General features: G+C 63.6%; 2 protein-coding genes across 5 annotated transcripts; one reads left to right on the top strand and one right to left on the bottom strand.

The window, feature by feature from the left end:
• The first annotated feature begins 15 nt into the window (after positions 1–15).
• On the top strand, positions 16–3503 carry LENG1 (leukocyte receptor cluster member 1). Its single transcript, XM_080643858.1, has 4 exons — positions 16–223; positions 1494–1673; positions 2271–2530; positions 3199–3503. Exons 1-4 carry the CDS (start codon positions 92–94, stop codon positions 3410–3412), a joined length of 786 nt encoding a protein of 261 aa, XP_080499984.1. The 5' UTR covers positions 16–91; the 3' UTR covers positions 3413–3503.
• On the bottom strand, positions 3425–18335 carry CNOT3 (CCR4-NOT transcription complex subunit 3). Of its 4 annotated transcripts, XM_080643854.1 has the most exons (19): positions 18062–18196; positions 14123–14200; positions 13949–14016; positions 13643–13717; positions 13416–13505; positions 13194–13322; positions 13003–13098; positions 11010–11232; positions 10784–10917; positions 10311–10367; positions 8842–9211; positions 8641–8764; positions 7722–7920; positions 6262–6361; positions 5968–6166; positions 5550–5682; positions 4846–4971; positions 3680–3799; positions 3452–3543 (listed from the first exon to the last, which is right to left on the bottom strand). In XM_080643854.1, the coding sequence occupies exons 2-18, from the start codon at positions 14145–14147 to the stop codon at positions 3701–3703; spliced, it is 2247 nt and encodes a 748-aa protein (XP_080499980.1). In that variant the 5' UTR covers positions 14148–14200; positions 18062–18196; the 3' UTR covers positions 3452–3543; positions 3680–3700. The 4 variants fall into 4 exon arrangements, with proteins under 4 accessions (XP_080499981.1, XP_080499979.1, XP_080499982.1 ...); XM_080643855.1 differs by having other exon boundaries at positions 3425–3799; positions 11010–11229; positions 18062–18335; XM_080643853.1 differs by having other exon boundaries at positions 3425–3799.
• Between the last annotated feature and the right edge of the window lie 3760 nt (positions 18336–22095).

Genomic DNA, 22095 nt, shown 5'->3' on the forward strand with positions numbered 1-22095 from the left:
GTGGCTGGGGCAGGTATACTAGGGAGGGCATCCTCTCGCCAATCGGAAGTGCTAGGAGGCGGGTCTGCCAGTCTGTGGACGTCACGGCGCCATGAACATCTTGCCCAAGAAGAGCTGGCACGTCCGGAACAAGGACAATGTCGCCCGCGTGCGGCGTGATGAGGCCCAGGCCCGGGAGGAGGAGAAAGAGCGTGAACGGAGGGTGCTGCTCGCTCAGCAAGAGGTAGGCTCTGAAAGCGGCCGGGCGGGGCTCCTGGGTCCAGCGCGCAGGCGCCGCGGTAGGGGCCGGAAGTGGAGGCGGCGCGCAGGTGCAGTGCATCCCGCGCGGAATTGGGCTCCCCGCGCGTTGGGAACCGCGGAACCTTCCTCGGCCTGGTTTCCTCCGCTCTTCTTCGCGAGGCCAGCGCGCTGCTTGGCACAGAGCAGGAGCCTGTGAATAAAGGAACCCCGGACCACTTTTTAGTTTGCTTGTAGTGTGTTTATTGAGCGCCTACTGGATGCTTGTCCCCCGCAGAGCGCTCCACTCGTGACATCCCTCCAGCACGGGTTGTTGGAGGGGCGCTGCCAGTCAGCCCCCCGGAGCAGAGGAGAGAGGACGCCGCGCCGGAGAGACGGGGCGCAAGCCAGTGCCTCTCCGTGGGGGAGCCTTTGCACTGCCCTGCCCACACCCCCACCCCCAAACATCAGACGCGCGCTCTATAGCTCCTTCACCTGTTCGGTTCACACCTGGTGGTCAGTCCCCTAGTTGGCCTGGTCCTCAGTACTGGCCGGGAGGTAGCCTGGGCTTTTTAAATTCACGTTTCAGTAGAGATTGGAAACCGACTGGGAGCTGGCCAGCTAGCTCAGTTGGTTACGGCGTTGTCCCCCATACGCCAAGGTTCTGGTCCCATCCCCAATCGGGGCACAAGTAACAACCAATGAATGCATAGGTAAGTGGAACAACAAATCATGGCATCCCGCCCTAGCTGGCTTGGCTCAGTGGATAGAGTGTCAGCCTGCAGACTGAAGGGTCCCGGGTTCGATTCCAGTCAAGGGCACATGCCCAGGTTGCAGGCTCGATCCCCAGTGTGGGGCATGGAGGAGACAGCTGATCAATGATGTTTCTCTCTCTCCCTCTCCCTTCCTCCCTGAAATAAGAAATATATTTTAAAAATCAACGTCTCTCTCCCTCTCCCTCTCTCTGTTAAAAAAATTAAAAGTTTGACTTGGAGCCCAGCCTGGAACTCAGATCGCCCGTCCTAATGTTTTGGTTGCCTCCATGGTTATCTGTTGTCACTGAGACTGGGGAACCCTCTGGCATGTGGTTAGAAAGGCATCTTACAAACCCAACGGGTGCCTCATTTCCCCACCTCCTCCCCAGGCTGGGACGGGTGCCTCTCCTGGGCCCCCAGCACAATTCTCTGTGGCCGGCACCACACTGGCGGTTCCTCAGATCACATCTTGGTTCTGAATGCTCTGCCTGTAACTTTCTCCACCCCACCCCCGCCCCCCAGGCCCGCACAGAATTCCTACGGAAGAAAGCCAGGCATCGGAACTCGCTACCGGAGCTCGAAGCAGCAGATGCAGGGGCCCCGAGTTCTGGCCCTGTGGACCTGTTTCGGGAGCTGCTGGAGGAGGGGAAAGGGGTGACCAGAAGCAACAAAGAGTATGAGGAAGAAAAGCGACAGGAGAAAGTAAGCGGCCTCACTTCTTCCTGTGGGGCATGAGCTGGGAGGCGGGGCACTGCCCTCAGGTGCCTAAGACAGGTGGGGACCACGTGAGCTAATAGAGACTCAGAACAGAGTGAAGGCTCGCAGGGAGTTCCGGCCATAGCCCTCCAGGCCTAGGAGGCTTGGAAGTGGAAGCTGGACACTCCCCCACCCCAGGCCTGAGGCTGCAGGTACAGATCCCTCAGGTCTCCTACCCAATCGGGAAGGGATCTGAGCTTTGTAAAATGAAATCAGATCCTGTCACTCACCTGCCTCAGGGATGAACTTGCCCACCCCCTGCCTCAGTCACTTCTCGGCCTTGTTTGATTTGTTCAGATTTTTGTCCTCAAAGTGCCTCCCCTTCCCCGTGCCTTCTGTTAGAGCCGCCACTGCGCCCGGCGCAGGGCCCCCACCCGTGTGGCTCTCCTGTCTCCAGCACGTGGCAACGTTGGCTCATGACAGGCCCTCAACACTTAGCTGAATGACTGGTTCTGCCGTCCCAGCCATGGGTGTCCCTGTTATCACACCCCGGGCTCCCTGAGGGGAGACACTTGACCGTCTCCCGTTTCCCGTCCCCCTCAGGAGAAGCAGGAGAAAGCTCTGGGCATCCTGACCTACCTGGGCCAGAGTGCCGCGGAAGCCCAGACTCAGCCCCCTTGGTACCAGCTGCCCCCGGAGCGAGGGGCACCCTCGCCCGGCCCAGGGCCGGATGTGAAGGTCAAGAACCGCCTGGACCCTCTGCTGGAGATGCAGAAGCATTTAGGGAAGAAGAGGCGGCACAGCGGCGACCACGGCAGACGCAGCAGGAAGGAAGCGGGGCCTGAGAAACGGCGGCCCACGGAGTAAGGAGCGAGCCCGCTTGGGTGCCAGGGGCTCCGGGACGGGCTGGTTGGGCAGCGTGGCTCTCAGCGACCCGGGGGCCTGGCAGCCCTTCAGGGGCTCGGCCAGGTCAAGCCTGTTTTCACAGCAACACCTCTTCGCTTTTCGCTTCGTAGTGGTTTCCAGGGGCTGCATGGCCCCGGTGGACACGGGCATGTTTCCAACGTTTGTTTCCACTTCTGATGTTAACGTCATCAGAGGCTCTAACGTGCTGGATGTTAACATACAACCCAGGACACGGACGCTCCGTGGGGTCCTGGGGCTTTGAGAGACCAGAGTTTGAGAACCGCAGGGTTCGAGCAGAAGCAGACCTGCTGCTAGGATGGCAGACCCGCGCACAGGAGGGGAAACTGAGGCTGAGGCCCGGGTGCGTGCAGTGTCACGCGGCTGATTAACAGCAGGCTTTCCTGACCCGAAGGGGCACCTCACTGTGGAGACCTCACTGTTGAGACCAGCGGGGAGGACAGAGGCTCACAGGTCCTGGGCCCTGGCCTGAGGTCAGTTCCTGTCCCCGAGGCGCCCGGAGCCAAGGCCAGGAGCACGTCAGATGCAGGCAGAGGAGTCGGGGTGGCCGCTCCCTTTGGGGAAACTGGGGCCTCCCAGCTTTCTACCCTGATTCTCCTTCCCCCAGATCCCCGTCCCTGGACCAGCTTCGAGCTGAACGCCTTCGCCGGGAAGCCACTGAGAGGGCACGGGCGGAGGCCCTGCTGGCCCGGGTCCGAGGAGGGGCACAACAGGAGGAGCAGCCCGAAGAGACAGATGATCGGCGGAGGCGGTACAACTCCCAGTTCAACCCCCAGCTGGCCCGGCGCCCCCGCTGGCAGGACCCCCCTCTCCCTCACTGACTCCTGAGGGGTACAGGAGAGGCTGCTGCTGCCAGCCGTCATATAAAACTATTTATTCATAAATATTTTCCAAAATGAAAATAGGTTTACCAAAAAATGTCCCTCACTGGAGAGGGGAGGAGGGGGCAGCCCTCGCCCCCAGGCCCCCAGGCCGGGGCTGAGAGGAAGAGAAAACCTCCCAGCCCCTCCTTGCTTCCTGGGGGAGGGGGCTGCCCCGCGGCCTGGGGCCTCCCCATCTTCTGGGGCAGGGGATCAGCATGCTGGGGCGGGGTGGGGGAGGGGCCGGTGTCACTGGAGGTCCCGGTCCTCCAGGTAGCGGTACTCGAAGGTGAAGCCTTCCTTCTTCCGCTGACCCCACTTCTCGTAGTCAAAGTAGATGTAGGTGCCCTGGCCGGGGGAGAAGGCGGTCAGTGAGGGGACTGTTCTCAGGGCCACGGAGGTGCCAGGCCCCGACACGCTCTTCTCGGGGAGGAAAGGTTACCACACCCACTTTAGAGGAAGCAGAGGGAGGCGCAGAGATCACGCGCCAGAGCAGGGCCGAGGCCCCGCACGTTTGCGAAGTCCTCTGGCCTCTCAGGACGGCGGTGGCTTTTGAGCCCTGCTCAGGTACCCAGGACGGTGTGTCCTAGCACGGCCTCTCCACCACCCAGCGAGAGATGGAGCGGGCTGTGTGCACTGACGGGCTACTGGTGCCTGGTGGGCAGGACTTCCTGGAGGAGTGATGCCTGGGAATAGACTAACTTGGCAGGTTACTTTGGACCCAACCAGGAGGGGACAGGTCTGTGGTGTCAGAGAAGGCACAGTGGGGAGGGGCCTGGGTTCTGAGCGGCTGAAATGCTTCCAAGAACCGAGGGGAGCGGGCTGAGTCCTCTGGGGACACGACCCGTTCAGTCCTTGCGTCAGGCACCGAGTAGAAGCACGCTGGGACAAGTGCAACGCGCCCAGGACACTCTGTGGCAGGCACCACCATGTACGCCCATGTGACTTAACTCGTTTAATCCTCACCACTGCCTGTTGTCACCCCGTTTTTACAGAAAATGGAAATGGCACAGGTTTCAGCGCCTTGCCAGGCCAACCCGCCCCCCCCCCCCTGCCGGAGGTGGGGTCACACCCAGGTTAAGTCCCCTGAGCGTTTCGTAAGGAGCCCCATCCACCAGATGGAACTGGAGAAGGCCACTCAGAAATAACAGCTTCCCCACTCACATCGGCTGAGTGCTAGGCACATGCGGGGCGGGCGGCAAGGCCTGGGGCAGCGTGGCCGTGGGTGGGGGACACCACACCCACCGAGCCTGCGGACAGGCACAGGCTGTGTGGTGGGGGAGGCTCCCCGAGGAAGGGGCGTCTGGGCCAGGACCTAGGGTGACTAGGAGTTGCTCAGTGTGAGCGACAGACCCAGCCCGAGCTGCCCGAGGTGGGGTGAGGGCGGGGCTCACCTGCTCGAACTCGTCCGTGATGGTCTTGGGCTCCTCGTGCCTCTGGAACCACATCATGTACTTGGTGTGGAATCGCCACGACTGCTTCTTCAGGGCCTTGGCGGCCAGGTACTGCGCCTTCGTGCCCTGGGGGAGGGAGGGCAGCGGGGGTCAGGGGACCCCCAGATGGGAGGGGCAAGGGGTTGGGCAGGGCATCAGGGCTGACCCCGGGCCCCGCCACAGACCAAGGATGGGCTGGCCCCTCCAGCTGGAGCCGGGCGGGGCGCAGAACATACCAGCGCTGGCCAGAAGGAAAAGGAGACAGGAGGTGGGAGTGCTTCCAGAGAAGCTTGGAGAAGGAAGAGAGACTAACGCATGAGGAGTGCTCGGAGGAGGCGGCCTAGGTTTCCCAGGCGGGATGAGGGCGGAGGCTACGCGTGACGCCCACGGGTCACACACAGGCTGCCCGCAGGGACAGCCAAATGGGACGGGCACTGGGAGTGGGCAACCTAACCCTCGGCCTCGGCCGTTCTGACCCCCCCGTGCTGAAGTGGGGACCGAGACAGGTTTGGTTTGGGGGGGGCCCAGGACTGGGGGGAATGGGGAGGGGTGCGGTCCCGGTGGCCGCAGTGGGGCACCCACCTCACCCCTCCAGCCCGAGGGGGGACGGCGGCGGTGGCGGCGAAGCCGGGGGGCCCGAGGCTGCCCCGGGGGCCCTGCTGTACCTCCAGATAGTAGAAGATGAAGAAGAGCGTCTCGGTGGACAGGCGCTGGTAGAACTCCACGGTGTCCGAGTGCGGGGGTGGCATCTGGTGGTGGTAGGGGGGCGTCGGGCAGGGGTTCCGGGGGAGGTACTGTCTGTGGGGGACCGGTGTGTTAGTGCCAGTGCCTGCCACCCCTGCTGTACCGGGGTGGCAGAAGGCCACCACCCCTGCTCTCACCTCTCTCTCTCCCGCCCCACCGCTCGTGGATCGATGGGAGCGTCTCAGTCACCCGATCACCCAGCCTTGAACTCCTCATTCCCACCTCCTGTGGAGAGCCCACGTCGGGTGCCCAGCAAGCTTTACCTAGTCCCAGGGCTGGGGACCGGATCCCCACCACAGCCTCCTCCCTGGACGTGGGTCCCCCCCCGCAGCCCCTCACCTGATCCGCTCCGAGTCGGAGGGGTGGGGCATGTGGTGCCAGGCGGCCTCTTCCATGGCCTGCTGGTAGAGCTGCTCCTTGGTGAGGGGCACAGGCCCCAGGGGGCACACGCCCAGGGACAGCGGGATGTTCACCTCCGACAGCTGCAGGGGCGGCTGGGCCGAGGCCGGAGGAGCGGCCGTGCTGCTCAGGATGATGTCTGCGGGGAGGCCGGGCCAGGCCCTTGGGTGAGGCTGGGTGGGCGCCCTTCCTCGCTGGGCTGCCCCCACAGCACCGGGACACCGGGACCCTCACCTCGCTCAGTCAGGTGCAGCGTCGGCACGGGGTCCTCGATGGCGGAGCTGAGAGCTGCCCTTTCTGCCATGGACTTCAGGGAGCTCAGGGGCTCGGGGGCCTGGGGAGGGAACAGGTGCCTCAGGCCCTGGGCAGAGGGCTGGTTCAGGGACTCGGAGGCCGGCACAGCCAGAGCCTTTAGTGTGAGACAGTGTTCGCTGCGGCCCTAACGGGGACTGGCCAGGGAAGCACCCACAGCAGAGCGGGACCTGCGCTGACGCTGCAGACACCCCGCAGGACCGCGCACGGAGAGGAACCTCCTGCTATGCACCCGTGCGACACCCCTCCTCCAACACGCAGGAGCAGCTCCTCCTGCCTGCATCCCCCTCCGCGCCCAGACCTTCACAGCACCTCTCCATCCTGCTCTCCCTGGTCCCGGGACCTCTCCAAGGCTCCCCCCACTCACCCCCCCAGCCCTCCCTGTGGGAACCTCCCAGCTGAGGACCCTGCTCCAGGAACATGGACACACGTGAACCTCCTGCCCTTGCACCTCTCGGTGGGAGTGCTCGCTCTGGGCCACGCTCCCAGGAGCCTTACGAGGTTCCTAGCCTTCCAGGCGGTGTCACCTGTGGTGACTACTGATGGGCGGAGGGAGGAATAGAGGGCAACGAGGGCTTGGGCCCGGGCAGCGGGCATCATGCTGCCTGTGGGACCGGGTCTAACCCGCAGTGTCCTGCTGATGGCAGTCAGGACCCCTGGCCTCTGTGGTGACACCCCACCATGTCAGGCAGCCGGCCTGCACACCCTCCTGCAGAGAGGACACTCCTTTCCTCCTCTCTCTGCTGAACCCCCACCCAGCCTTCTAACGACCACTCCGGCAGGAGCTTGCCTAGAACTTGGACCCACTTCTCTTCCTCCATCAGCATTTCCTGCCACTGTGAACCCACCTGCCCCATCCGGGTCCCCGCTTAGACACAGCCCCCCAAGAGGCCTCGCAGGGCCGTCTCCCCGGTTAGACCACATGCGCCAAGTGCACTCCACACCCAGCGGGGGCTCTGTCCCACGGAAGGCGGCACTGGGCGCATTCGCTCAGCACAGACGCCCAGAGCAGATGTCAGCAGGGGTTTCCTCAACTTAGGTGACTTCCTCCAGGGAGCAGGAGGGCCGAGAGCTGGACAGTGTTTGTGCAAAGAAAGTACATGTTTCTTAAGAGGAAAAATGGAGACAGAACTGGAAGGAGAGGGCGGTGGGCACCCAGAGAGCAGACAGCAGGCCAGTGAGCACCACCAGGTGCCAGGGCAAGGCCGGGGAGCAGACAGTGGGGAGGTGGGGGAGACGGTGAGGGTGCAGGCTGAAGGGAAAGACCAGAGAGAGCAGTGAGTGTGAGGAGCAGAGCTGGGGGTGGCAGTGGAGGCCTGGGGGGTGCAGTGAAGGTCTGGGGCAAAGCTGGCAGGGGCAAGACACACAGGCTTTGCACCCACCTTGATCTCCGGGGCGGTGCTGAACTGCGGGGGTCCGTTGAGCAGGGCGCCAGCTGCCTTGGCATCACTGAAGCTGGGTGTCGGGGAGCTGGGAGGGTTCACGGGAAGTGGCACGAGGAGGCTGGGTCCCCCAGCGTTGTTCCCTGAGCCTGGGGCTACGCCCCCAGCGCCTGCTGGGGCAGCTGCACTGGATTCCTTCCTGGAGGGGGACAAGAGGGGGATCCTGAGTGTCCCCACGGGTGGGACGGACAGGAAGGGTGACAGGGAGCGTCAAAACAAGGAGAAGGCCAGCAGAAGGACCCGTGAGGGGTGGGCCGAGGGGCGGACGGAGGGAAGGGCTCTGGGAAGAAGAGCCGCCAGGAAACGGGGCAGCCTCTGGACGGCCCACGGAGCAGGATGTGCAAGGAGGTGTTCCAGCCACAAGATGTGGTGCCTCAGGCAGACGCCCCCTTGGGAGCCCCCGAGGGGAGGGCCGAGGGGCTGAGAGCAGGCTTCTCGAGGTCCCAACCAGGAGGGGAAGCGCTCTCGTGGGGCGTTGCCCTGGGCATCGGGGACCCGGGGGAGGGTGGTTGGGGATGGGAAGGACGCCTTTGGGGTCTTCCACTTTGGAGAGCAGACAGAGCCCTCCACGGAGTCAGGTGACCGCGGGGCAGGAACAGAAAAGGGGGGCTGGGGCCAGCCAGAGCTCCTCCGGGAAAAGAAGTCGAGTGCCCAGGCGGGGGTGGGGCCGAGAACACCGTCAGCGAGGAATGCTTTAGGGGGACCCGTGCCCAGTGTCCCAGATGGAAAGAGGTGGGACACGGCTCGAGGGGGAGTCCCCACGGGCCAGGGCAAGGCCTGTGTCCGCACCATGGACAACAGTGGGGTACCCTGTGCCTGCGTGTGCCTGCCCCCAACCCTGACAGAGGCTGACACTCACGAGGTGCTGGAAGGTGGGTTGTGGGGGCCAGAAGGGGGGCCCAGAGCCTGGCTGCTGGCATTGCTGCCCCCACTGCTGCTGAGAGCCACCTCCGCCGGGCTGTCCGCTACGACTGAGCTGTAACCTGGGGAAGGAAGAGGGGATGAAAGGGGCCACCAGCGGCTACCCCAGAACCCCTGCCCCCCAGCAGCCCCCGCTTACTGGTGGCACCGTTCTGTTTGCCGGCACCTCCACTTCCACTGCTGTTACTGCTGCCACTGCCTCCGCCACCTCCCCCGCCGGGCTGGACGCTGGGGGGCCGGGGCTGGGCAGCATTGGGTCCACTGGGGGCTGGTGGGGCCACAGCCTGGGCGTAAGGGGCGGGGGTGCCCGAGTTGTGGCTAGGAGCTGGGCTGGCCTTGGGGCCCAGGGCACTTGGAGGTGCTGCCGGGGCAGGGGCCCCATTGTTGCCAGGGGTGGTGCTCAGAGCTGAGGTGGCGGGCGGGGGGCCAGGCGGGTAGCTGGGCGGCACGGCGGGGGACTGAGGGTGCTGGCTGCTGTGGACTGGCTTGGAGCCGTTTTTGGCTGGAGACTGCAGGTGGGAGAGAGAAGAGGGTCAGGGCCCGTGGGCCAGCAGGGATGCCGAGCCTCCTGCACCCCTTCCCGGGGACTGGGCGACCTCACTGGAATGGCTTCAACAGCACCTTTGTGCTTCAAACACTGATGCCTTCCCAGCCCCACCCACTGGTCCCTGCCCTGCCTGCACACGTCCCCACAATGTCCCCCGAGACAGAGGGGTGGACACACACAGGAGAAACCGCTGTCCGTGACACGGGCCAAGTGGAAACACCCAAGAGCCTCAGCGTGAGGTCAGATGGAACCAGCCCAGAGCCCCAGAGAAGGACAGAGAGCTGCACTTCCAAACATCACGTGGAGGGTCCCTAAAGCAACTCGTGGGGTGCAGGAGCACTACCCCAGGAAGCGGGCTGGTGGCGTGCCCACGGCGCTCCCGAGGCCAAGCTGCTGGCAAAGACTTGCTCTTGGCCACCTCGGCCTTCCACCCTGAGGCCCGGGACAGCCCTCCCGGCAGCCCACGGAGGGCTGGGGGCTGGGGCCTGGGGCCTGCTCCGCTCCCACCTGGAGACACCACTCGGGCAGCGTCTCCCAAGGTGTGCTGCCCGGGAGGCGCTAACGATTCGCGGGGCGACAGGAACCCTAAGTGCTTCTCCCTGGGAAACACCAGACCCGGCACAGCGCAGCCAAGACCCAGAACCTCCCAAAGAAGAGGGCCCGCCTGATGCTGACCTGGCGGGTCTCAGGCTGGTCGGGCCCTTTTCAAGGGTGCACGGGGTCCCTCCAGGCTCTCAGCCCGGCCACCCCAGGCCCTGCGCTCACAGCCGGCCCTGAGCACCTGGCCGGCTCACCATGGGGCACTTTGGCTTTCACTGAGGACTCGCCTGTGTTACCTGCCACTACCTGGCCCAGGAATGTCACCTTTACCCACTGGTTGAGCTCGTCTCCCTCACACCCAGGGCGGATGTGCCCTCCAGAGCAGCCTCTGACCACAGCCCCGCCTGCCTGCCCCCGGCTCTCAGGGCAGCCTGTTCCCGGGCCCGCCCTGTGGCCATCCTCAGGCTTCCTGCACCTTTGGGAACCAAAGAAGGAGCAAGCGTCATGCCCATCAGACCCACCTGGCTGACTTCACTGTCCGTGGAGCGTCCCCTCTTCTTGTCATCTTCAGAGTTTTCCTGAGGTGAGGGAGGCACAGTCAGAAACGCGTGTCATCTCTGAACCCCCGGGGACCTGTACCCAGCTGACCCCCCCCCGCCCCCGGCCTCAGAGCATTCAAGTCTCTGTGACCTTATCTCACTGGGGAGTCTCACTGGGAACTGAAGCCCAGCTCCCCAGGTCCTTGTCTCCTGGAGCCAGCACGCCCCCCCCGCCCCCCCGCCCCGACTCAGCCAGCCTCCTCAGGGGATGCAAGCCCCGACCTCTGCCCAGCCTCCCACCTTCACACCCAGGACCCCCGTGTGGCCCCGTCCATCTCATCAGCTCTCTGGGGCCCTTGGCGCCCAGACCCTGGACGCCGAGGCCCTCGCTTCCTCGATGACCCTCCCGCAGGCCGCTGACCCACCCCCGTGTGCTGGGCTGGGCCGGGCCTCACCGTGGTGCAGTTGGCAGGGCTGGGCGGGATGGGCGAGCTGGAGGTGGTGGAGGTGGGCGTGCTGCTCGACTGGTTGAAGATCTCGTCCTCCATGTGACTGTGGCTGGGGGGGGAGGTGGCGACCAGCGCCTGTGCTGTGGGGCAGGGAGGGGCGTGCTGAGCCGGCTGGGGCGCCCTCCTGCCCGGCCCCACCGCCCTGCGCACGCCGGTCACCCCTGGGCCTCACGAATGTCCTCGAGGTCCAGGTCGTCGTAGAGGAACTCGTTCTCCTCGAAGTCGGGGTCCTGGGAGGAGTCGACATAGTACTCCACGTCGTCCTTGATCTTGCGGATGGCGTCCACCAGGATGGAGTCGTTGTCCAGCATGCGCAGGATGGTCTCCAGCATGCGCACGTGGTAGCGGTGCTTCTCGATGTGCCGCTTCAGGCCCTCGATCCGGTCCTGCTTCTGCTGGTGAGCCCAGGGCCAGCTCAGGGGCTGCGGGCGCCGCCCGGCCCTCCTGCCCCACAGAACCCGTCCTCAGTCCCACTCGGGCCCCCCCTGGCGCGGGCAGTGTGGCGTCTGCCCGCCCTGCCCCTCCGGGATCCCACAGCTGCCCAGACGTCCCTGCAAACCCCGCAAGGGCTCGGAGACGCAAGTCCTCTTGTGCCTCCCACAGCCTGGCCTCCGTGTGGGCCTCCGTGAGCCTGGACCGCCCACCTCTGCTGAGGCCCCACCTCCTGTCTGGCTCCCACAGTCACAACGATGACCCCACTCGAGGGAGCTCGCGGTTTACAATCACAGCCCCGTCACGCCATGCCCCCCACCCTAGCTGTGCCCGCTGAGGAGCCCACAATCTGAAGCCTGGCTCCCGGGCACTCCAGGTACCTACTCCTCCCAAGGCCCCCATTCCCTTTGGGATTTGACACCTTAACCCCAAGTCTAACCCGTCTCTGCAGGGACCTATTGCATGACCCCGCGTCACTGAACAGGGACAGGTTCTGAGAATGCGTCGTCAGGCACTGACGCAGACCTGGAAGGTCGGGCTTACTCCACCCGGGCTGCCTGCCCACCCAGTGACTGTGCTGAGCAATGTAGCGACTGTACCACCACCTAAGTACTCATGTGTCTCAACTTCCCCCAACAGAAAGGCACAGCAAGAGCACAGCGCCAAGGACCAGTGTGCAGGTGCCGGTGTGTGCGCACGCGTTGGAGTAGTGGGGGGAGGGCTGTGGTTAGAGTGAGGGGAGAGGAGGAGGAAGACAGGGAAAGAAGGGAAGGGGAGAGAACGGGAGAACAGAAATCAGAGACCCAGGAAGATAAAGCTAGAGATGAGAAACAAAGGGAAGGGGCTTGGCAGGGGGCAGGGTGATGGGGACGATGGGGACGGGAGCTGGAGGGGAGTAGCACTGCTAGGAGCGAGAGAGGACCATGAACCAAGGGAAGTGAGCGTGTGCACACGAGTGTGTGTGCGCGCGCGGTGAGGGGGGGGGCAGGCTCCCGGGCGCCCTCCTCCCTAGCCCACGCCTCACCCAGGGCAGGGAACAGCATGCTGAGCCTCCCCCTCCATTTAAACCACCGCTCGGGCGGCAACTTCAACATCAAATTCAACATCGTAGTTGGGTCCAGCCTGTCCTTTCAACGTCACAAATGAGCTTTCTGCTTACAGTGTTATAACCTCACGGACCACCACACGCACGCAGTCCCGCGTTGACCCGAACGTTACTCAGCACGTGGCTCTGGCCCCCTGAGCCCGGTCCCCAGAGCCCTCGGCTCACACACGGTGCCCGGCCCCTCCCTCCCGCAGGCCACCCCCGCGCCAGCTCCCGGAGGACCAGCTCTGCTCCCTGCGAACTCACAACCTACATCCTGGGTTCTGGAACCGGAGGCCCGAGCCTCTGGCCGCCACGGACCTCACTTCTCGGCCGCATGCACTGTCCCTCGTGCCCCGCCCTGCCTGTCCCCACTGCCCTCTCCCGAGGACCCGGGCTGCAGATGCTGGACCTCCCGCCCCAGGTCCGTCACGTCTCTCACATACTGTGTGACCCAGGCCGAACTCTTCGCCTCCCCCCACTGCTCCTCCTCCTCCTCCTCCTCGCCGGCCCCTGTTCACCCAGAAGGGACTGAGCCTGCCTCACCTCCTCCCTGCGCCAGCCCCAGTCAGCTAGGCCCTGACCTTGCCCCCGAGCCCCCACTCCACCAGACAGCCCCCCCCACCCTAAGGGTGCCGGCCCCACTCACATCCTTGTCGCCCTTCTTCTTGCGCGTCTGCACCGACAGGGACTCCACTTCGCTCTCAAACTGGTCCACCTGCATGTTTAGGGTGTCGATCGTGTTCTGGGGGAGGAGGAAAGGCGGGGGGTCAGCCAGCATCCCCTGGGATGCCTGGGGGCAGGGCCCCGAGGTCACCTCCTCTTCTCTGCCCAACTCACCGTGAGCCACTGGCCAACCTCCTCCTTCTCCTTCTGGGCGGGGTCCACCTTCTGCGCCAGGCCCAGGCCCTCCTTGCTGTAGGCTTTGGTCTTGGTCTCTCGCTCCACGACTTTGAAGCGCTCCATTTGCTGTGGAGAGCGCCGTTGGCAGCCTGTCCCCTTCCCGCACCTTCTGGGGACCTCGGGGGCCCTCCCACCTCCGATGCCGGCTCCGGCTCCTACCGTCTCGATGAGCTTGCGGTTGTCTATGAGCTGCCTCTTGTCCTTGATCTCGTTGGACGCCACCCATGTCTTGATCTGGTCCCTCAGCCGCTGAAGGGAAAAGCCCGACAGTCAGACTCCTTGGCACCCGGGCCCGAGGCCCCAGCCCTCCTCTTCCTGGGACCCAGCAGTCCACTCTCCCACCCTGCCACCCTCAGGACACAGGCGTCCGGCCCCCAGCCCCTCACTTGAAGCTTCTTAATCTCCTTCTTTAGGTCAGCCTCATACTTTTCTTTCTGGTTCGCGTTGGCTGCATTGTGGAGCTGGGGATGGAGAGAGGGCACGCGTCAGAGCCGGGGACTCTGGGGCCCCCGCCCCCCGGACTGACTGCCCCAGTGCCCACGTCTCCCTATGTGCCGGGGACTCTGGGGTCACCCCCCAATCCATCTCAGAGCTGCTTCCCTCAGGTCCTCAGCACCCCCTCCCCAGACACCCTGCACCTCCTCCTGGCTCTGCTCGCTGGAGACCCGGATTCACAGGCCCAGACCCTGTACCTTCTGCCAGATATCTTCAAACTGCTCGACGCCCTCGGACACCTTCTTGAGGCAGCGATCAATCTCACCTGGCGGGAGGAAAGAAGGCAGGCAGTGAGCACCTGCCGGGCAGCAGGCACCCGAAGGGGAGCGCCGCGGGCACGTGGCCGCACGCAGTGGGCCGCCATCGAGTACCTTGGAGTTTGCGCTTGTCCGCCATCTTCCCTGCCCTATAGGCGCACTCTCTTCATACTCTCCTGGAGGCAGACGCTGCTGGAGAGGGAGAAGGAACACACATTTACTCTCCGGTTAGTGCCAACCCAGACGGGAAAGAGGGGGTGGGGGCAGGGGACGGGAAAGGGAGAATGAGTCTACTGCCCGATGACGAGGACCCGGCCAGTTCTCCACGCGCCTCGCCTGCCCAGCACAGGCCTGAACTTTGTTGAAACGAGGAAACAGATATACTTTTTGTGTACGTCTGACCCAGGAAATGGGAAATTCCTAGAATGTGGGGCACCTTGCCCCAGATGAGCGGTTCAAAAGTCTTGTTCGGAGCAGAAAAAAGCCACACAGCACACAGCTGACTGCTAGGGACGAAGCCGTGAGACCTGGAGGCCTCACTTCCCACCGAGGGTCGGGGACACAGCTGACTAGACCCTAACACCTGAGAGGCTGCCCTCAGCCACGTCGGGAGGCACAGAACAGGTACGCCCCCCGGAGGAGGGCCTGGCAGAGTGTGTGTGAGCCGTAAGGGACGGAGGGGACGTGGGGGCAGACACCCTGTAACCATGCAGCGCTAACCCCCCCACCCCCCCCCACACACACAGACAGGGCCGGGTCCCAAGTAGAAGAGCCTCAGAGCATGAAAATGTCTATCCTAGAGCAAATCCTGAAACCAAAGCAGACCACATGCCCAACCCACAGGGGCGACCCCAGAAGGGCTGGGGGGCTGGGGCAGACGGCGACCCCAGAGGCCGGGAGAGCTCTGCGGGAGACGAGAGGGTGAAAGGGGACCTTCGCCGGGAGGAGCTATCTGCGCGCAGGAAGGAGTTACATATCAGAGCATCGGAAATGTAGACTCGGACACACACACCGCCAGGGCAAGCACCCAGGACTCAGAGGGGCACCTTCACCCTAAAGAACTGCAGGCACCCCAGAGGGGACTGAGGCCCGGAGGGGGCACCTGGAGCTTTGCCTGGGGGAGGAAGCTACACCTGAGGGCCCGACAGCAAGACCAGGGAGAGCGGGAGCGCCGGCAGCGCGGGGTGCACAAGAGGACGCCCGACGCCAGGCTGCGCCCCGGAGAGGCGGCCTCTACTGAAAGGCCCAGCTCCCCGGGCTCCGAGATGGGGGAGCCATCTCGGAGCCGAGGACTGAGCCTCAACCCGAGAAGTCCCCGCCCACAGGGGGAGCGTCTCAGCACAGTTCTGCGCCACTGTCTGCAGCTGCGCTGTGACACTCAACACTCGCAATGTGGCCGGAACTTTTCACTCCTCCGTTCACAGGTAACACGTAGCTCCCACATGGACAGGGGACCAGAGAGCAGGCTTTGGACAGGCGGAGGCCCATCAAGGCGGGCAGGTCCCTAACCTCAGGGAGGCTGCGCTGGCCCCCCACAGGGACCCCCTGCGTGGTGCTAGTGGGTGTGGCACCTGAGACGGGAGGGCGAATATTTCTCCAAGCAAGAGAACCTGTGACACTCTCAGCCCAGGGCCAGCTGACACGCCAAGGGGGGCCAGGCCCCAACGCGAGGCTGCAGGGGCCCAGAAAAGCCTTTGCTGCCCGGGGGTGGCATGAGGACAGGATGTCACACAAGAGTACGTGCTCCCTGCCTCTCCCCAGGAGCCCAAAGCAGGGGCAGGGGCTGCACCCCAGGGCACAGACACGGCGGATGCCCCTAAACAAGGTGCTGCATGCCCTCCTCCTCCACCTCCCGAGGGGCGCAATGCCTGGCAGGGAGGAGCTGACCTCCCAGAGGGTACGGGCTGCAGCCTGTAGCCGCAGGAAGTCCTGAAAGAGCTGGGAGCACGGCGCCCGGGGAACCCGAGCCCGGGGAGGCGGTTTCAGACAGAACCTCCAAGGGACACAGCTAGACCTGGACGGGACACGCGTGACCTGGGCGGCAGCTCCTCCAGACAAGGGCCAGCACCACAGGCCCAGGAGACCTGTGCCCTCAAGACTGGGCACTACAGCGGGCGGGAGCCTCCGCCGCAGAGGAAAACGCCACATCGAGGTCCCCAGAAAAGGACAGAGAGAAAGGAAGCGGGAGCTTGAGTCTCCAAGGAGCGCCCCACCGCTCTGGGGATCCCCCAGCTCCCCCACGGCAGCAAGTCTGCTCCCCGACAGCGAGGGGTCTCTAACAGCCGAGGAGCCCTGGCCCGGAGACTTAACCAAAAGGAGTCCTTTGTCCAAGAGGAAGGCACATCCCTCAATTAAGGAGCCAGCGCTGAGGGTGGGTGAGGGCGCAGCTCTCCAGACCCCAGGAGCCAACACTCATGAGATGAAAGGCCCCGACTGAGAGAGCCCCAGACTTCCCCCGGGGGTGGGGGTGAGCTGTCACACAAAGGCCCGAGGGAGAGTAGGGATGAATCCTGGGGATGGACACCAAGCCGCCCGCCCCCCCGCCCCCATCCCGAGGATGAGGACGCTGGGACCACTGGGAAGTGATGCTGGGAGGCGATCCTTAACCCCGGAGGCGCTGCCGCGGCCTCGCAGGACCTGAGCCTCTGTCTGTAGGTGTGCTAGGTCCTGGGGGCCCCACCTTAGAACCCTTCAGTCCCAGGGAAAGTGACAACAGACAGGGGGGTCTCTCCCTCAGTCCCAGGCTTCTTCCCCCCGACAGCAAGGAGCCTGGGCGGCAGGAGAGGGCGGGAGCCTGTCCCCTGAGCCAGGACGCACTAGCCCTGGGAGGCCCCCAGCCCACAGCAGGGACAGAGGGCCAACACCCAGGCAGGCGGGACTGTACCCACAAAGGTCCCCTGCCCTGGGGAGAAAGCACACATCTCAGCACAGGAACCTTATTTCCTGAGGTGCCAGCAGGGTGGGTGGGGGTGGAGGTGAACCCCGGCTCTCCGACTGGGGACACCAAGAGGGCTCTTTGGTGCTGGGAAGCTTACACGTCCACAGGATGCGGGGGGGAGGGGGGGGGCTGCCTCCTGGAAAGACTACACCCCAATGGAAGGACTGATGCGAACGGGGCTGGAAGCCTGACCCCGGAACGGGCAGCGTACGTGGTGAGGGCAGGGGAGGAAGGAGACACACACCTGGGCCTGCAGGGCAGGAGCGGAGGTGACAGCCCCTGACCCGAGGGGCAGGCACCAGGCTCAGGGGGGGGCCTGCCCCGCGCACACCGGGAGGCGGTTAGCAACACAGAGCAAGTGGGAGCTTAGGTGTCACCAAGGCGGGACCAGCTCGTCCCCGAGACCAAAGGGAGCTAGAGCCACACCATCCCCGCCGAGTGCGATGACAGCATGAGGACCCCACACCTGGAGCCGGCGGCCTGGACCAGCCCACGGGGCAGGCCGACTGCCCGGCGCGGACTTGGGGCTTTCACTGTGACGGGAGCACTCAACGCAAACTGGCGGGGACTCGGGATGCGGCGCCCAGGGATGGAGCGGCGTCCTGCGTGCAGGGGGCTCACCCCACCCCGTCTCTGAGGAGCGGGCACCGCGCTGGGCGCGTGGCGGGAGCCCGGCTGCCGTCCCTGCCCGGGGGGGGGCTCGCAGCCCCTCTCCCACGTGAAGGGGCTCCCTGCCCGGGAGGGGTTCCGGCACCGGAGACCCCACGCCCGCAGCCGCGCGGACGCGGAGGGGCGGCACCTCGCCCGGGCTCACTCCCCGCACCCCGCGGGGCAGACGCGGACGCCACGCGCGGCCCGGGTCGCGGGCGGACTCCGGGCGACGCCGAGAGGCACGGAGGGGAGAGCGGCGGAAGGAGGGGCGCGCTCGGCCGGGACGGCGGACGCCGGACGGCGGGGCCGCGACGCGCTGGGACCCCGGGCGCCGAGCGGGGGCGGGGGCGGCCATGTCGAGACAGGAGGCGGTGTTGCAGGGGCGGGGGCGGCGGGGAAGGCGGTCGACGGCGCCGGGGGGAGGAGGGGAAGGGGTCCGGCCCAGTCGAGCCTGACGCTCTCACCACAGGAGCTGGCGCCGCCGCTGAGGAGCGTATCGCGATAGGCGAGGGAGGCGAGCGCCCGCCGCCTTTTTCTCGCGCCCCGGGCCCAGGCGCTATCGCGATAACGGCGCGGAGCGGAAGTGGGGTGGGGGGAAGTGGGCCCGGGGTTGTTCTGACGACGGGGTCGGGGCTCAAGGGAGGCCGCGGCGTCTGCCGATGGCTCCGCGGAAGCTGACGGGCCCGGTCCAAGATGGCGGCGGCCGAGGAGGCCTTCCCCTCCTCTCTTCTCGTCTCTGGCGCCGATCCGCCCCCAAGCCCTGATTATAGCCCTACCATTGCTCCTGCTGTACGTCGCTCCTGCCGCTCGGGCGCGTCCTATTGGTCTTTGGCAGGGATGCGTTCGGCCCCTTCTCACCGATTGGACAATTGCTCCAAGGCGCGGCGTTTGATTGGCCTCCCGCGCAGGCTACTAGGATTGGCTCAGGTTTTGTTCCCCGTTCCTCCTCCTCCTCCCGCCTCAAGGCACAACACGCCAGCGCGAGGGCCCGCGCGTCAATCAAGAGGCTGGTGTCATGCTGATTGGACACACCCGCCCCCCTTTCCTAAACCAATTGGCAGGGGGGAGGAGCTAGGCTGATCAGGGGAGGGAAGTCGTCCGTCAAGTTTAGAGCCATTTTTAATTGATTGGGAAGGAATATTCCATCCTGAAGCCATTGGTTGGTCATGGAAGTGGGTAGGGAAAGTGGAGGAAGGCATGCAGAGTGGGAGTTAAAGACCGAGTACCTAATGGGATACAGACAGGTGCCTTCAAAGCTGAAGTCATCTGCCAATCAAAACATCTCCTGGGCCACGGGGGCGGAGCTGAGCAAGAGGGTCCACCCCTTTTCCCTCGTTGGCCCTGACTGTTATCACTCATGCCAGTTGGCCCAATAGTGTAGCGAGAGGGCAGTACCCGCTCTTCCAGCGTGTGAAACAGGGCGTAGCAGGCCGACCCGGGAACTGGGCGCATCCTTCTCTATCCCCAGCGTCTGGCCGGTCGCTCAGCAGCACGGTCCGTCTCCAAGTGCCTGTGTTCGGTAGATCTCTGAGACTCAGTCCTTGATGGAGGAAGCACGAGACAGTGCCCCGAGTCACTGGCACCACGTGAAGCTGCATTTAGTGGGGAAGCGCCACGGAGGCACGGAGTTTTGTCCAGCCTCTGAGAGTTACGTGGCTGTACCTCTCCTCTCTGCACCCTGGTTTCCTCGGTGCAGAAGGTACAGGTGCGATTAGGTTTACCCTCCTACGGTTGCCACCTAATGCGTATTGGTCCTTAATATCTCAGCTCTGTGCTCTACTCTTGGGAGGAAAACTTCCCTGACATCCCACACCAAGTGCTCAAGTGAGAGCCCTGTTTGTTCATTCGGATTGACGCTTGCACGTCTGACATCATTTTCGTCATTATTCAACTCTCTCCTTATGGATTTTGCATCCCCAGGAGGCACTGAGCAACCCTTTGCTAAACGAAGGAATGAATGACTATGGTTAAGACTTGCTAAGCACTGGGGTTGCCCGGAACCTCCAGGATCACACCCATCAGGATGGGAAGATAGATTTGCCCATTATCTCTAGGTGGAGGAAAGTCAGATAAAAGCAAGTGAGAACTGATCAGAATCACCTGTGTCAAGGGAGATAAGAATGCTTGTAAAAATGTAATGTTGCCCTGGCCAGTGTGACTCAATATTTAGAGCGTCACCCCATGCCCCGAAGGGTCACGGGTTTGACTGCAGGGCAGGGCACATACCCACGTTTCAAATTCAATCCCAGGTTGGGATGCAAGTGTGAGGCAACTGACCGGTTTCTCTCTCACATCAATGTATCTCTCAAATCAATGAAAAATACACCCCGGGTGAGGATTAACAAGAAAAAAAGCCATGTTCTTAGGGCCACACAGCCCCAGAGGTGTGTACTTTTACAGACTTGCCAGGTGATCCCTGTGCTCATTGGAGTTTGAGTTTTGATGTGGGGCTTTGCTATTCAAAGTGTCCCCCAGCATGGGGACTTCCCAGGAATCGTCTGGGGGGAGGGGGTGGCATGGTTAAAATGCAGACCCTGATCCAGAAGGTCCCAAGTCCTGCTTTTCTAACAAGTTCCCAGGTGAATGGAGTGCCCAGTCCCCACTTCGAAGAGCAAAGATCCAGAGCACTGGTTCTCCAATGTGGCTGCAAATAGAATCACCTGGTGGCTTTTTCAAAACCCAGTCAGGCCTCACTGTAACCAGTGAACTGAAATAAATAAATAAATCTGGGGCCCGGCCGGTGTTGCTTAGTGGTTGAATGTCAACCTATGAACCAGGAGGTCTTGGTTAGATTCCTGGTCGGGCACATGCCCGGGTTGTGGGCTCGACCCCCAGTGTGAGGCGTGCAGGGAGCAGCCAATCAATGATTCCCTCATCGTTGATGTTTCTCTCTCTCCCCCTTTCCCTTCCTCTCTCTGAAAGCAATAAAAACATGTTAAAAAATAAATCTGGGGATCAGAGCCAGGTAGCAGTAATTGTAAAACTTCTGAGATAATCCCAACATGCATCCAATTTTCTGGCGCAGTGGTTCCGAGTGTGGCCCCTACATCAGCAGCATAGACATCACCTGGGACCTTGTTAGAAACGCACAGAATTGAGCCTATGATAGACCAACGGAATCAGATGCTCTGGGCCCAGCAGCCTGTTTCCATCAACCCTTACGGGCAGCTCTGAAGCACAGTAAGCTTCCAGGATCTTTGTTGTAAGCGTACACAGGACGGCAGGGCAGGCGACTCGATTATGTCCTGAGACCTGCCCCCGCCACACACACACCATGCGTCACTCTGGCCAGGGGAGATGGGATTTCGAAGGACCGTGCACAGAGGGACGAGGCCCTTCCCTGGCACTTTTATTTACACAGGACTTCAGGCTCAAGCATAAACTTGGGGAAAGCTGTGTGACCCGGGGTAATCGGTCGGGTGGAAGGAAGCTCCCAGGTAGAGCAGAGGTTCAGAGTGCTCCTGGGGTCCGCAGGAGGGCCCTGGGCTGCGGGAGGAACTGGGGTCCAGGGACACACACGGAGCCCTGAGTGGGGGTGGGACGGCCCAGAGAGAAACAGACAGGGAGATTGCAGCCTGGACCCGGAAGCGAGAGACCCAGCCAGGCTGGGCTGGAGACAGCGGGAGGCGGGCAGACAGGAGACGCCCCCTTCTGCAGGGCTGCCCCCCCCTCAGTGGTACCAGCCCAGGCCCCGCAGGCTCGAGAGAACTTTCTGCACCCCCTTCCCTAACTATGGAGAGGAATCTGAATTAGGGGGTGCCCGTAGGGAGAGAGTTAAGAGGTAATGCATTAAGCTGGGTGATTCCTCTGGCTGATCCGCCTCATGCCCATTAGACCAGCCCAGAGGACATTAGGGGAGAGTTTCTTCCTCCCCCCAGTAACTAGGAGGGGCCCTGACTTTGCAGGGAGGGACCCAGGCCGCCTCCTCAGTGCCCGTGAGCCCGGCTCGGGGTGCAGTGGACGGGGCTGTGGGCGGCACTCTCCCTGAATCAGGCCCTGCAGGGTAACCAAGGTAACCAGGGTAACCAATTGCTCAAGCCATTCCCGGGGAGGCCTTGCCCCACCTGCCCCTCAGCCTGCTGCTTACACCCAAGGGAGGGCGGCCTTGGCCGGCCCACTCCCCCACAGACGGGGGCTCCTCTCGTACCTGGTGAGCAGCTGAGGTGGCACAGCAGCGGGAGCTCCCAGCGGACGGTCAGAACAGTGCCAGTCCCCGGTGGGGGCCATCCTGTGCCGAGTGCCTCCTGGCATCCCGTGGAGGGAGCGTGTGGTGACCGCCCAGGTGGGCCTATACGGGAAGCTGGGCCTTCCGCAGACTCCTCGCTTGGGTGTGAAATGACAGGTGCCCCGAGGCGTGTGGGACGGAGGGGGTGCTCCTCTTCCTGGGATCCATGATGGGGACTGCCAGGGCCGGGAGCCCACCTGGATCGGGGGCCCAGGCTCTGTCCCCCAAACCCGGGAGCTCTGACTCCTCCAGCGCTTGACAAACGATCACAGA

This window comes from Plecotus auritus, assembly GCF_963455305.1.
Source record: "Plecotus auritus genome assembly, chromosome: 10".
NCBI lineage: Eukaryota > Metazoa > Chordata > Mammalia > Chiroptera > Vespertilionidae > Plecotus > Plecotus auritus.

Excerpts from the sequence above, each read along its gene's own strand:
- LENG1 (XM_080643858.1), top strand. The coding sequence starts at position 92 with ATGAACATCTTGCCCAAGAAGAGCTGGCACGTCCGGAACAAGGACAAT. Across the intron at positions 224-1,493 it reads TGCTGCTCGCTCAGCAAGAG|GCCCGCACAGAATTCCTACG; the intron begins GTAGGCTCTGAA and ends CCCGCCCCCCAG. Across the intron at positions 1,674-2,270 it reads AAGAAAAGCGACAGGAGAAA|GAGAAGCAGGAGAAAGCTCT; the intron begins GTAAGCGGCCTC and ends CGTCCCCCTCAG.
- CNOT3 (XM_080643853.1), bottom strand. The coding sequence starts at position 14,147 with ATGGCGGACAAGCGCAAACTCCAAG. Across the intron at positions 14,017-14,122 it reads GGACAAGCGCAAACTCCAAG|GTGAGATTGATCGCTGCCTC; the intron begins GTACTCGATGGC and ends TCCTCCCGCCAG. Across the intron at positions 13,323-13,415 it reads ACCGCAAGCTCATCGAGACG|CAAATGGAGCGCTTCAAAGT; the intron begins GTAGGAGCCGGA and ends CGCTCTCCACAG.